At 35.1% G+C, this 15,707-nt stretch overlaps 1 protein-coding gene across 1 annotated transcript in view; it reads right to left on the reverse strand.

Moving 5' to 3' along the window:
* Positions 1-15,707, reverse strand: part of BBS4 (Bardet-Biedl syndrome 4) — a 150,681-nt gene that overhangs the window by 89,570 nt on the left and 45,404 nt on the right. Inside the window, exon 7 of the mRNA XM_074186423.1 lies at positions 6,989-7,111. Coding sequence (XP_074042524.1) covers positions 6,989-7,111 — 123 coding nt within the window. The remainder of the gene's footprint in view (positions 1-6,988; positions 7,112-15,707) is intronic.

A 15,707-nucleotide genomic window follows, 5' to 3' on the forward strand; every position in this document is an offset into this window, starting at 1 on the left:
CATTTTTTTGATTTTCTGTCAAATTCATACAATCCCGCCATTTGGTCTGCCCGGTCGACTCCTCCCATGTGATCCCGATAGAAGGCAATCATATCTGGACATTCTATAGGAGATCTTGTACCATCTTTGTTTTTCTTATTTAGCGATACAATTTTATTCGTTTGGCAATTGCTAAGAACCAGAACATCTTTAGTATCCTGCCATTTTGCAAAAATTACACCCTCCTCAGTGCATTTGAAAACTGATTGACCCTTTTTCAGTTTTTCGGGTAGTTTCGGAATATTTTTTCTAGTAGCAATACAGGTACCAACTGCTGCATAGTTTGTTGAATGGAGTATCAACAGAGGTGAAGAAACGATCAAAGCAAAGTGTAACATCGACCTCTTGTATGGTATTTGCAAGCGTATTGACTACTCTTTCTCCTAAAGTACCAACTTGGTTGCCCTCTTCTTTACCCGCATAAATGTTGAAATCGTACGTATAGCCTGTTTCTGAGTCACAACGGAGCCACATTTTTATTCCTCGCTTTGTTGGTTTGAGGGATGACCGCCCCTTGAATTCAGTCATCGATTCATCAATGCTTTGGAAATTGCTGTCCTGTCGTAATTTTTGAAACGTGTTTTTCAAGCATTGAACGATGTCACCAATATAATAAGTTTTAGAGCAATCGGTCGGCTTTTCTGGAGGAGTAAAATATAATTTTGACGAAATTAGTTTGAATTTATCCCTCGAAATAGCGTTTTTATAGTTATATTTCCCATTGATGGATGTTTTGACCAATAATGTGCAATTGATGGTAATCGATTATACGACATAATGAGAACTGAGCCAATCACAATCTGTATTTCACCTACATCAGTATCTAAAATCCGTTTTTTCTTATTTCCCTTAGCATTTCGCAGGATATTCAGTCGGGCATTGGTGCACTGTGCAATATACATATAAAGCGAGCGAGGAAAAATTTTATGAAATACATCAATAGGGCTCATGTCTTTGTGAAATTCCGAAGATAAAGAACACTCTCGTGAAAGTGGAACACTTTTTCTTGGAACAAAGTCTGGTGTCACATCAGACCATATAATTCTACGATTTTTTGAATCGCCAGACTCTTCTCCATGAGCAGTTTCTCCATCCAGTGATTCACTTTCAATTATTCCTTCCAAGCTTTCGACTTGCTGAGAATCCATATCATCATTGCTGCACAATGACTCATTATCTTGGCCCGAATTTTCTGCAGATGATGGCTCCCATAAATCGCTACTGCCCGACGAAAAGTCGGATAAACTCGAAACTTCTAACAAATGTTCAGCGATGTGGTCCAACTCATCCACACATATTTTTTTTTCTGGACATTGTCTGAAACAAAAAGGGAAACAGTCAATACAGAAGACTATCGGTACATACATGTACCAACATCTAGTGCACTTACTGACTACTGGTACATATGTGTACCAGTGTAGAAAACAGGTGTTTTTTTTTATTTCCAGCAGTATTTCGCATCATATTTTGTAGTAATATTTTGAAACTTACCCTTAACTAAATCCATACACACAATTCGCGCAATTTATGTCACTCTTTTCCGTAAAAGTTAACTGAAAACGGAGGGCAAAACGTGACCCTGCTCAAATAAACGACTACTACATAACCTGGAATAAAATTCCGCGCATCACAGTTACATAGGACGGTAGGAGACGCACCGGTACGTATAGAAACCATATGAAATATGAATATTTGCCTGTAGGCTTTGCATGATTCATGCCGGTACTCATGTGTACCGACAGGCTCGAAAGGGTTAATTATTATCACTGATAGGGTGTTAATCGATTTTCATCAAATAACGGGTCATTGCATTCATAGTAATGCATTAAATGAAATAAACAGGTTATGGAACATATCCAACTGACAAATGAAAACATTAATTATGGTAGAAAGCATTTTCAAAAACCAGCTTTTACTTTCATTTACATTTTTCATTGGTGGTAATAATAACTTAAAAAGAGATAAACAGTTATGGTTAATCGACAGAATATGATGAAAAATCACACAAGTGAACTACCCTTCGTAAGGAGTTGTTCCAGCTTTTCCCATTGGTGGCAATAATAACTCATAAATAAAGATAGAATTATGTAGTTTGTTTGAAACATTTCGATAGGAAAGTCTTGGTCGGCAGAATATCATGAAAAATCTCAAGAGTAAATTACCCTTCGAAAAAGGTGAATCCAACTGTTTCCATTGGTTGAAAAAAAGAGTAACTTTTATATTAAAATAAAAAAGGAAGTAATACAAATTATGAAGTTATGAAACAACAACAAAAATTAATTGGTGCTCCATGGCGACTTGATTAATTCCAGTGGCGTATTTGCTTTTTCAGCTGCAGGAAAACCCGGATAAACCTGCAGCACCACATTATCTGAAGATCTTGATCTGCCAATGTCCTCTTTTTCGTAGAATAAAATGTAGGATGTCTTCAGAGGCTCCAATAAATTTGAAGATATTGCTCGAATATTCAGTGAAACGACTATCGTCAAACTTAAACAGTCGATTTCGTCTTCGACCAATTCATAATACTGACCAGATTCAACGCCAGAACAACAGTGAACAATGACTGCATGAATATTATAATAGTGGTCCGCTAGGTTGAAATGTTCATCTATTTCAAACCTTCGTAAGAGTTTTGTGCTTCCGTCAGAGGTTGAGTCATGTTTGAAGATCATCAGTGTTATCATAAGATTGACTGGTGTTTCAACTATACTCCTTGACTTATAATAGTCAGTTAGTTTGGCGCATATTTGGCAGTACAGTTATTTACACCTGTTGACAGTTCAATTTTCAGATGATTTAATAATAAGCTTTGCATGGACTGGTTATCAATCATATTAGGAAACCCTATTTGAAGTTCCAGAAAGTCACACAGGTTTTTGTTACCTCTTGAAAATGTACTACAAAGAAAACAAGTGAGGATGTTTCTAGCAAAAGAGCTACAAACACAAGACGAGATAGACTGTACGGAATCATTCAATCCAGAGCGGCAGGGGTATTGATTCTGCTATATTCCTGCCCAAGAAGAGTATTCAACAAGAACCCGAAGAATTCGGAACAATCCTCTTGTTGTCCTAACACGAATATCTAGTGGACTTCGAAGACACCAGGAAATCGGTTGGTGTGAAAGATGATACATTCTTACGAAACTGCAACTGCACGAACAGGTGTTTGAGTTTGGTGAATAAGTAGGAAATATTCTCGTTCTCGTTCATCGTTAAAACCTCGTTCTTGAAATTCTTCGTCAAGAGCAACACTTGTAAAATACTCTTCATGCATCAAGTATTTCCTAAATTATCTAATTCAATTTTTTTGTTAGATTATCAGGACAACCGTCTACTGAATCGTAAGGAAGAACATATTCCACAGAACCATGTCTCAAGCTTGTGTAAATAAAAACTCATCAAGAGATATTGACTTAAAGAAATTAGTTAAAACATGCCAATAGGAAAGATTTGGTCGGCAAAATATCATGAAAAATCACAGGAGTAAACTACCCTTCGAAAGGGGTTGATTCACTTTTCTCGTTGGTGGCAATAAAAACTCATAAAGATATATAAACTTATACAATATGTTCGAAATATTTCGATGGTCGGTAGAATATATTGAAAGATATACCCGTCGACAGGGGTTGATTCAACTTCACCCATTGGTGGCAAGAGTAAGGGATTGAATGATAAAAATTATGAATTCAGATTGAAATATTCCGATGGGAAGACTCTGGTCAGCAAAATATTTAGAAAAATATGTATATATGGTGGCACCAATATCAAGTGGAATCGATGTGAGTTATCCAATATAAGCGTGTTATTTGGATTAGAACGTTCTATTTGGGAGTACTTTTCTATTCAGCAAATTATTTTCTTTCTGAAATGCCTTCCATACATTGATTCGATATTATGTCAATTTTATTGATCTCAGACATCGGCTACGGAGGCACATCTTCACCGGCGGCAGGAGGTTGCATATCTTAATGACGATCCAGAAGTGATTTCGAATTGGGGTGAAAGTAACCAAGTTCAATTCAATGACACAAAATCCCATGCATCGGTTTTCTTCAAGAAAATAAATGTCTCCGAACTGGATATAATAATGACAGGTCAGACAATTGCACTTTCTGTTTCGATAAGTTTATTGGGAGTTAAAATGGACATCAATATATTTTGGCACAATCATGTCGCTGAAATTGCAAGACTGCTTCTCAAAAACTTGGAACAATGTTCCGAACCAGAAAACTGCACACACCTCAGCAACTCAGATCAGACCTTCTTTGGAGTATTGGTCTCATGTATGGAGCTCTGTCCCCAAACATACCCTGAAGTTGCTGGATTTCCTCCAAAAAAGAGCCATCCGCCTGATTGGAGACGTGAACATCACGTGCAACATTGATAGCCTGGAACTAGGGCCGTAGCGAAAAGAAAAAACAGGGAAGGGAGGGAATCCAAATTTTCCCAACTCCACCAGCAAAATTTCCCAACTTTCGAAGAAATGAAAGCCGAGGAATTAGTTACTACTATAATATATTGATTTTCTTACTTAGCTATCCAAGATTTTTTTATTATTATTTTTTTCTATCTCCATGACCCAACATTTCCCAACTTTTCCCAACTTCTTCCCAAGCCAAAAAAGCAGGGGGGAGGCTCCCCCCATACCCCCCATGGCGACGGCTCTGCCTGGAACATACAAGAAAGGTTGGGGATTTGTCTCTCTTCTATAGACACTTTCACGGGAAATGTTCAAGTGACTTGGCACATTTGATTCCACCAAGAGCGGTACATATCAGAAATATGCGGAGTTCTTAACTATTTGAGAACTCTTTCATGTGAAGAACTGTGTTCATGTGGAATAAACTTCCTGAGAACGTTTTCACAAATGGATATAATCTCCAGCGATTTAAATCTGATATGAATCGTTCTTTTCGCAAAGGCACCGCTCTGAGAGCGCCTTAAGGATTTTCCTGTAGTGCTTATGTTTTGTCTGTAAAAAAAAGAAACTATCAAAATGTACACAAAAATATTCATTTGTTTCGCATGACGACAAATTTTCTATTTTTGTTGGATTGGAAATATAGTTTGAATACTAAATGAATTGGGTGGATTCTTTCACGAAAAATCGTAAAATAATTTGTAACAGGGTGAAAGGGACATATAAAATCCAATCAAGGTTGTACCCTACAATATATTTTTTCAATTATGGTGGCAACTCGAAATCAATCGAATATTGATTATTAAATTAAAAGCTTTTATTTAACTTGACTTGTATGTATGTTAACAAATCTTGCAAGTTTAATTTAACCCACTTCCCGGTATCCGATCGACCTGAAATTTTGCATGCTGGTCCAGAACCGATGACAATGTATGTAAATCATAAACGTGACCTGATGCTGCTGCCAGGATCGGCTCCGTTCGAGAGATCTCCTCAGCGGTAAATAGCAGGGACATGAAATTTTGTATACGCATTCGTTTATGATAGGCAGTTGGTAGACCCACCATGAAATAGATGCCACATCCAGGGTTGGCTTCAATAAAAAATATATTTCTAGAAAAAAAAATTAAATCTGATATAAACAAGACTAGGGGGTTGCCTAAAGAGTTGGAAATATTTGTGGGTGCCAAGGTGATGTTGCGATACAATGTTGATGTGTCTAAGGGTCTAGTGAATGGTGTCATCGGTCATATAATATGGATCTGTTTCCGGAGAGCCCAAATGTATGACACGGACATTCCATCAGTCCGTATCGACTTCGGCAAAGATGGGATCCACGTTATTCAACCGGAATCTGTGCAATTTCCAATTAAATTTAGCCATGGTACAGCTGAACGTAGAATGTTGCTAATTGTTTTATGCTGCGCTTATACAGTTCACAAAATGCAGGGTAGTACGGTTGACCACGTTGTTGTATACTTGGGTTCAAAGTTGTTCGCTGCCGGCCAAGCGTACGTGGCTTTAAGTATTAGGGTCACATCAATAGAAGGCCTCTTTATAGAAGAATTAGACTGTTCAAAATTAACTGGGACTCGGCCATGTAATAATGATGCCATCAATGAAATGATTAGACTAAGAAATATAATAAGGTAATTCTTCTATAAGGAATGCTGGAGGAGTAGGTACCTACCTACTTCTATATAATATAGTTTATCCTAATAATAGTTTTCCCCGTCCTTAAGTTTTTCTGTTGAAAGACTCTCCTTTTTATAGATGGACTTTTGTATTGATCGATAACTATCGATTGAAACTAAAAAATATAAAATAAAATAATGATAAAAAACTTTTAAAACAAGCTTTTATTTAAGTGCCCTAAAAATATCGAAATAAAATTTCAAATCACATTAACCACATTCATTTAGGACTTAACAGAATTGAAATTATAATAAAAGATTGTCGCGATGCCTAGAAGAAATCTCTACATATTCAGTCAGATGAAATTCAAATAAAATTTTAAATTTCAAACCCGATAAATCCTATGTGTGCAAAAAAGTTATTATTATTATTATTATTATTAATTGCTTACAAGTTTAGTAGGTGCCTACCTAATTACAAAATTTCAATTACAAATTGAAATTATCGCGACAAGCTTTTATTATAATTTCAATTCTGTAAAGTCATAAATGAATGTGGTTAATGTGATTTAAAATTTCATTTTGATATTTTAGGGCACTTGAATAAAAGCTTTTTTTTAAGTTTTTTATCATTATTTTATTTTCTATTCGCGCGTTGTATTGTTTTGACGCAAGATAGAACGGCCTCTCAAATTTTTTATTCGAATACCTACGCTTCATTCTCGCTTTTCCCTCCCTTTTTAATGCAACACTTGTTGTCTATGTGCTAGTGACAGAAAAGGTCGAATATAAAACACGTCAAGATATCATCCACATCATCAAACACATCTGTTGTATTTTTAACACACCCTATGTGGACGTTAACTAATGCTGCTTGTTCAATAACTTACCGCGACATATTTTTGTTTCGAGTAAAAACACAGTCCAATATTATTCCATAATGCCACTGAATCCGGTTGGTAATGGATCGCCATTTTGTACTTCGTCAAAGCCACATCGTGTTCATCATGTCTCTGAAAACAAAAAACTGATTTATTATTTGCGTCTGAAAGTATAAAAAGAGTTACAGGTCGTTGGAATAAGAGAAATCACTGGCTGGTAAATCAAGTTATTTCGTTTTCGCTGCGAAGTCTACGTTGAACTGAAGATGAAATATACCTATAGGCTACATACAGATGTTTGTTATTCGGCAAAATTAACACTTCAATTGATTATCGCTCGTGCAAAATATTTGCTAAATACGAAATTTTCATGAAAAGGTTCAAATATACTCTTCTTTCAAGGATAAAACACAAGCACTACAGGAAAATCCTTGAAGCTCTCTAACAGCGGTGCCTGTGCGAAAGTAGCGATTCACATTGGATTTGAACTGCTGGAGATCAAATTCATTTGCAAAAACGTTCGCAGGAAGTTTATTTCACATAAACGCAGTTCTCCAAATAAAAGAGATCTTGATCAGTAAAGTTCGAGGTGTACTGAGTGAACCTCAATACGATGAGTAGCCACAGTCCATCGCGTATTTCTGATATGTATCGCTCTTGGCGGTATCAAAAATGCCAAGTCACTTGAACACTCACCGTGGGAGAGAGAGAGACAAATCCCCAATATTTCTTCGATGTTCCAGACTTTCAAAGATGCAAGTGATGGTCGCGTCTCCAGTCAGGTGGATGGCTCTTTTCTGGATGAAGGTCTGATCTGAGCTTCATAAAGCATCAAAAGTTGCTGAGGTGTGTTTATCCTGACATTATTACATCCTGCTCGGAGACATTTATCTTTTTGGAGAAAACCAATGCCTGGTTTTCCGCGACATCAAATTGAACCTAGTTAGTTCCAACCGAATTCGAAATTACTTCTAGATCCTCATTAAGATGTGCTATATAAGAAGTCCTATAATCCAAATGAAATGACGAGACAAGCGTGCTGTCGTCAGCAAAGCAATATATTGGATTCTTCGTTTTTTTTCAATAAGTCGTTGATATACAATAAAAAGTGGGTTGGAGACCATATAGATCATCCACAGAAGTTACCTTCAGAAGCTCTCCCGAAACAATTACTTCCATATGAACATTGAATTGAACGAAAATTCAGTTTTTCCAATTCATTTTGTATTCCAAACATTCGTCATGGAATTGAAGCCGATTTAATTCATAGGAACGCTACACAATATAATATATGAAAGAGTTGCGATAAGAAATATCACTTACATGAACTCTATCATCCCCAGTGGCGTTCTTGGAACCTTCAGAATAAGTAATCTGTCTTATTACCTCATCAGCACCTTTTAATTGACATTACAAGACGGAATGCTCTTTTTTTCGTAACATTACGACTTTTGTCACCGGAAGAAATTAATTTAATTATGTCACGATGACGGTTAGGCTATTTGATTAAATCTCAGATATAGGAATCTGTTCAAATTGAAATGAAAAGGATACATTTTCAGGAGAGATCAGTTTCTGGAAAAAAGTTTTCGCTTCATAAAAAAACTTCTGAAAGAAAGAAGTCATTCAGTTCAAAATTAAGTCTCAACAAAGATATGTAGAACATGCGTAGATACAAACTTGAATAAAAAGCTCTCCCGAAACAACTACTTGATTTTTTTTTCGGAAATCCCACATTTTTTGTAAAAAGATGCCTAAGTAGAAAGCTAAACAAATTTTTACAAAAACTTATTTCTCTTAAAATATATTCATCTTTTTCAATGAATATATTTGAATGACTGTCAAAGTTTTCCATGAAACATTGTTGGTAATAATAATGAACTTTCGTTTGTCTGAAAATATAGCAAATTAACTTTCCATACTGAATATTTTTCTACGAATAATAAAGATTGTTGTATTTCAATTTTATTGAAAGTGTTGAATATTTCCAACATTCACTTTAATGCATTCAATTTAAAATTTGGTCACAACTTTTGTAAAAAACATTCTCAAGCAAGTATCATTTTATTTCATCAATCTTTTTAAAAATCTAATTTCTGACAAAGAATTAAATTTTTTGATGATTTAAAAAGTTTGTTACATTAGAAAGATACATTTAAAATGATTGTTGATAATTTTACTTCGGCGCTGGTATTGAGCGGATTTATCAAGAATTTCAAGTGTTACATATGGCAACATGCTAGTTCATTTATAGTACGACAAAACGCCGTACAACCGTGACGCCGAATAAAAATTATCAACAATCAATTTGATTCACGTATCACTGAAATTCAACAAACAAAATAATTCAGCTCCTTTCAAAGGAGTATTAATAAAAAGTAAAACGGCGTGGCACGCCGTTTTACTTTTTATTATTATTCCTTTGGAATTGGCGTGAAGTCATCCACAGATTTCTGGCCACACATGCTGACGTAGAGGAAAATAAAAATCTGTGGTTGGGATATGAAATTATAAGCACCCGTATTTATATCTGTGGCTGGAAATACCTATTCATTATAGGTTGAACGTTTGGTGTATAACTTTTAATAGAATCTTGAGTAGATTGACGCGTTGATAACCGTTTTCTCATCAACAATACAGATTTAGGAAAGAATAATATTGGAAATATCAGACTTCCTTTCCAATACTCAATGTAGAAATGACACCCGATTATGTGCGTTCATGAAAATCACACAACTTCCATAGTTTCTTGAGTAAATTAACTTAGCGATAACAGTTTTCTTGTCATCCAAACAGATTTCAAAAAAGAATATTATTGAAACAATCAGATTCATCTATTGAGATTCCTTGTAGAACTGGAACCAGATGATGTGCGTTCATGGAAATCACACAACTCTTATAGAATCTTGGGTAGATCAACATAGTGGAAACTGTTTTCTTGTCACCCATACAGATTTCGAGAATAAAATTGTTGCAACAATCAGACTAACTTTTTGAAACCCCTTGTGGAATTAGAACCAGATGATGTGCGTACATAAAAATCGAAAAATTCTTATTGAATCTCGGGTAAATCAACATAGTAATATTAATTTTCTTATCACCCAAACGGATTTCGAAAAAAAAATTGTTGAAACAATCAGACTCATTTTTTGAGATTCCTTGTAGAATTGGAACCAGGAGATGTGCGTTCATGAAAATCACACAACTCTTATAGAATCTTGGGTAGATCAACATGGTGAAAACCGTTTCCTTGTCACCCATAGGTACAGATTTACATAAAAAATTGTTGAAACAATCAGACTAACTTTTTAAAACCCCTTGTAGAATTGAAAACAGATGATGTGCGTGCATAAAATTCGAACAAGTCTTATGGAATCTCGGGTAGATTAACATAGTGATAACAGTTATCTTGTCACCTATACAGATTTCCAGGAAAAAATGTTGTAAAAATCAGACTCACTTTTTCAAACACCTTGTAGTATTGGAACCAGATTATGTGCGTTCATGAAAATCACAAAACTCTTATAGAATATTGGGTAGATCAACATAGTGAAAATTGTTTTCTTGTCACCCATACAGATTTCCATAAAAAAATTGTTGCAACAATCACACTAACTTTTTGAAACACCTTGTAGAATTGGAACCAAATGATGTGTGTGCATAAAAATCGAAGAAGTCTTATGGAATCTAATGTAGATTAACGTAGTGATAACAGTTATCTTGTCACCAATACAGATTTCCAGAAAAAAATGTTGTAAAAATCAGACCTGACCAGTATGCCGGCTGAATCATGTAACAAACACATGACATCAAACCGTTACATTATATAAGCCCGATTTCCCGACCCAAGAGGGCAGTTCAGAAAGTGAATCGTGAATTAACTATCGACGGCACTAAACTTGCTTTTTAAAAAATACTTTTATTGTTACAAACTTGAAAATGAAAAATTACAGAAATACAAAATATATGAAATTATACGTGTTGTTGGTTTGATGAATAAAATCTGACTGACTCTGGATGCGAAGCTTCGAAGATGTGCGCTCCTGTGAGAACTGTCTTGTCAGCATCTGGAACAGGGTGGTGGTACTGCTAGATCAGCGGGATTGTCCTAGGTGGTGAGATAATTCCTCCCCCCGAAGATTCAACTATCATGCACAGCGGGGTAGTTGAACAGTGGATAGATCGGCTACTTCATTTACTACTTGTAATTGGTTCTCTTCTTGACTTGGCTTCTTATTGGTGCAACATCGAAGTACATTTTTCCTGTACAAGAAGTAAACTATCATTGATATGATCGCTAAGTAAACCACTAAAGTCCATATACTCGGTGATTGGTAAAGTCCGCCTTGGTTGAATGTTATTTCAGGATTGTTATCAATTAGCTGATTTTTCAGGTTTTGGAGTTCTTTTAGGTCAACATCGTCCAATTGAAAGCTCATATTTACACTTCTTGGAGGGTTGCGATCTTGGTTCAATTCAGGAATCAATATTATTTGATTGCTATTGATTACATTTTCTTCATTGATTATTTCGATTTGATTCGCCTTGATTTTGCAGCCTACTGGGATTTCAATTAAATAGGATCCAATTATTCTTTGAACTTCCTCTTGTTCATTACATTGTAGGTGGATTGTCGTTTTATTTGGAAATATCACTATCCATTGGGTAGAGTCCTCCAGTTGGTTAGCTATTGGCTTAGTAATCCTAACATCGATTTGTCTACATGTGGAAGTGTCTTCCATCTTCAGGAGTTGCAGCTCACAGAGATTTCCAGAAATTTCTCTAATCGGCATTTTCTTGCAGACATAGAATTGTGGTTCTACTTTGACACAATCGTCGCTTTTAAATGTGAAATATTCTGAGTTCTTCAGTAAAAATGAATTTTTGAGTATAAGTGCCTTGAACTGACTTTGACTATATGTAGGGATTGAATATAAGTGATAGTAATCGAAAATGTATGGATATGTGATTGGAACATGAAGAAGAAAGGTTATTCTATTATTCAGAATAAAACATTCGATGTTTATGATTTTCTCTAATTTCAAGATGTTTTCTAAAGTAGTATCAATAGGAAATTGATTATTTGCAATAATTCCGTGTAATTTAAGAAGTTCGGCGTATAAGTCGGTGGGTTTCACTATGCTTGGATGCATAATGTTGAGTTTCGCGAATGCTATAGAATTTTCAATGTCCTGTAAGGCAGAGTTGACTATTTCAAACATATCAATCATTTGGTTGAGTATATCGTGAACATATGCTCTATTTTCTTCATAACTTTTTGTTTGGAATATGGCAGCAATATGAACTATTTTTTCTTGAAGAAATTTTTCATTGTGAATTATTTGTTGAACAGTTTGATTGAATTTATTGATCAAATTGATTGAAACTGAATTTTGTTTCACAACGCTAGAAGCCAATACTTTTTGGTTGTTTTGAAGTTCCCTAATAAGTTTTTCGTATCGCTCCCCGTCTTCTGCATCGAGGTTTCCTGTAATTGATTTAAATATCGAACCAATACCATTAATCAATCCTCTTTTGATTCGTTTGGGATTTGTGATTATTTCTTGCAATTTGGATTCAGTCTTGTTTTTTGTCAAAGTCAAAATTTTGATATAATTTTCTGTTTCAGCTGAGGAAATATTATTTTTGTTTATACTGAGTGCTTCTAAAGTTTGTCCGTATTGGTCGTTCAGTTTTTGGATTTCAGTTATGAATGGATTCAGGTCATAGTAGTGTATCAGTGTGTGTGAGTATTGTTGAATTTTGGCAGTGCCCAATTTTAAAGGTATCATACCAGGATTGTTTTCCAGGTTTTTCAATGTTATTCTGTCCTGAAGTCCGAATACAAAAGGTATTCTGAAAAGAAATGAAATGAACTATTTATTAAAATCATAGCACTTCTTTCTTGGTCTTTTTAAATTGTCTATGTGTACTTTTTCATGATTTTCTGTGGAAACTGTCTTCATAGATTCGTCTACTTTTGTGATAGTGGTCGGTTTTTCAAATTTGTTAGCGTGTTTTTGTCTCAAGTGTTTTTTCACGTACGTTTTAGAATTGGGTTTGAACATTTCTGGATTATCGCGCGTTTCATTAGATTTTGAAATAACCTTTTCTTTTCGATTCATTAGTTTTCTGTTTATTTCCGCGTAAAGTAATTTAGTTTTTTCTCGGTGGTCATTTGTATAGTCATTGAGAAGAATATTGTCTATGTCGATATCGAATGGATTTTCATTGGTTATATGTCCATTAACTATATCGATGGGTTTTAATTTTGTTGCGGAATGTATTGAGTGATTGTATGCAAGTATAGCATAAACCATTTTCGTTTGAGGCGGTGTTTTAAGAAATCCTCTAGTATTAAGAAGTCTAATGTGTTCAATGAGAGTAGAGTGAAGTCTTTCAATTTGTCCGTTTGATTGGGGATGATTGGGTGAGCAGAAATGTACATTTACTTTGTGCAGTTTGAGAAGTTCTTCAATAACTGTATTTTTAAATTCAGATCCGTTGTCAACTATAATTTGGATAGGTACGCCATGATGTGAAAAAAATATCAAAAGTTTGTCAGCTATATCGGTTGCCGATAAAAAGGGCAAATGATATGCTTGCGCGTATTTCGAAAAACTGTCTATAATAGTAAGAAATTTATTTTTTTCTAAAGTATAAACGTCAATGTGGATAATTTCGAATGGTTTGGTGGCTGTCGGGGTTATATTCATTTTTGTTTTGATAGGATGTCTTTCGTATTTACTTCTTTGACAGATTTCACACTCGTTAATGAAGGTTTGGATAGAATCTTTCATATTGGGCCAATAATAAAGGGTTTTGAGTTTTTGTTCGGTCTCGTCAATGCCTCTATGATTACTTTTTCCTTCGTGATATGCTTGTATCAGTTCTAAAGCTTCTTTTTTATCTGTGACATCGATTAGTTTGAATTTACATCTTTTAAATTTTAATGAAGGCCATTTGAAATTTTGTCTAATTACTTCACAAAATCGTTCATAATTATCTGAATTTTCAAAGTAAAGATAATAAGGTATGTTAGGTGCGATATATTCTTTTACAAAATCGATTACGTCTCTTTCAAAGTTATTTAAAGAAAGCTGAACAGTCATTCTCTGTTTCTTCTCAAATAAGATCGTTATTTTTGGTTTAGATGGTGAATGAAGAACAGATTGAAAAATAATTTGGTTTTGACCAAAATTTACCGGGGATTCTGAAATGGGTATTTCAACAATTGGATTTTCCTCGGTATTAGTGTGTACGGTAATATCATCAATTTCTTCAATTGGGTTTAGTTCATGTTTCTCAGGAGTTTGAGTAGATTCTGTATCGGCATTAACTATCATGGAAATATTATCTTGAAGAGGTTTACCAATTTCTAATATATCCGAAGATGGTTGGTAATCCGGGGTATTTAAGTTGGGGTTAACGCTATTTTGGTTATCAAAAGTAATAGAGGGGCCGGCTAGACGTTCGGACTCTTCGATTATCTCGTCTAGTTCTTCCCAAAAAGTCTTTGACTCTTTTGTGTGTAGTTCAATGCGTGAAAGTGCATCAGCATTCGTATTGGATGACCCTTTTTTGTAAATTATATTATATTGATATTCTTCAAGTTTAATTCGCCATCTTAGCAATTTAGAACTCTGGTCTTTCGTTGAAAATAGCCATTGGAGTGGTTTATGATCCGTGACTATATTGAATTTCCTGCCAAAAAGGTAGGGACGAAAATATTTGGTTGCCCAGACAATAGCCAATAGTTCTTTTTCTATTGTGCTGTAAGTTGATTCGGAGTCGTTTAGAGTCCTTGAAGCATACGCTACTGGAAGGTCTTTTCCAATAGGTCCTTGGCTCAAGACCGCACCCAAAGCTACGTTTGAGGCGTCCGTTGTTAAATTGAACGGTTTAGTAAAATCTGGATACTGAAGGATTGGTTCGTTAATTAGTAAATTTTTACAAGTTTCGAAACACGATAGAAATTCTTCGTCGTGGATGATCTGTGCACCCTTCTTCAAGCATTTGGTAAGTGGTTTCGTTAATTTTGCGAAGTTATTAATGAATCGTCTATAATATCCTAACAGTCCTAAAAATCCTTTAATTTGTTTAGTTGTTTTTGGAATAGGAAAGTTCTTTATTGATTTAATTTTATCCGGATTTGGTTTGACACCGTTCGGAGTAACAATATGTCCAAGATAAGCCACTTCTTTTCGTAAAAATTCTGACTTATCGAGTTGAATTTTGAAGTTTGACTCTCTGAGTCTTTGAAAAACTGCTCTTAGCCTTTCAATATGCTCTTGGAGAGATGTGGAAAAGATGATTATGTCATCTAAATAAACTAAGCATTTTTCGTTTTGAATACCTCTAAGGATATTCTCTATCACTCGTTCAAAGGTCGCGGGAGCATTCTTGAGACCAAATGGCATCCTGAGGAACTCGTAATGCCCATTTTCGGTATTGAATGCTGTTTTTTCGATGTCTTCCTCACACATTTCAATTTGGTGGAAACCGCTGGCAAGATCTAAAGTCGAAAAATATTGGCATCTACCTAGTTTATCTAGTAAATCGGTTATATTTGGCAAGGGATACTTATCATCAATTGTTTTCTCATTAAGCTTCCGGTAATCTACAACAACTCGCCATTTTTGTTTACCGGAGGCATCCATTTTCTTAGGGACGACCCAAATTGGGGACGACCAAGGTGAACTACTAGGCCTTATAATTTTTTGATCTA

The sequence above is a fragment of the Leptinotarsa decemlineata genome, unplaced genomic scaffold, assembly GCF_025532065.1.
Source record: "Leptinotarsa decemlineata unplaced genomic scaffold, Ldec_3_MD MMD2_tig00078422_RagTag_RagTag, whole genome shotgun sequence".
NCBI lineage: Eukaryota > Metazoa > Arthropoda > Insecta > Coleoptera > Chrysomelidae > Leptinotarsa > Leptinotarsa decemlineata.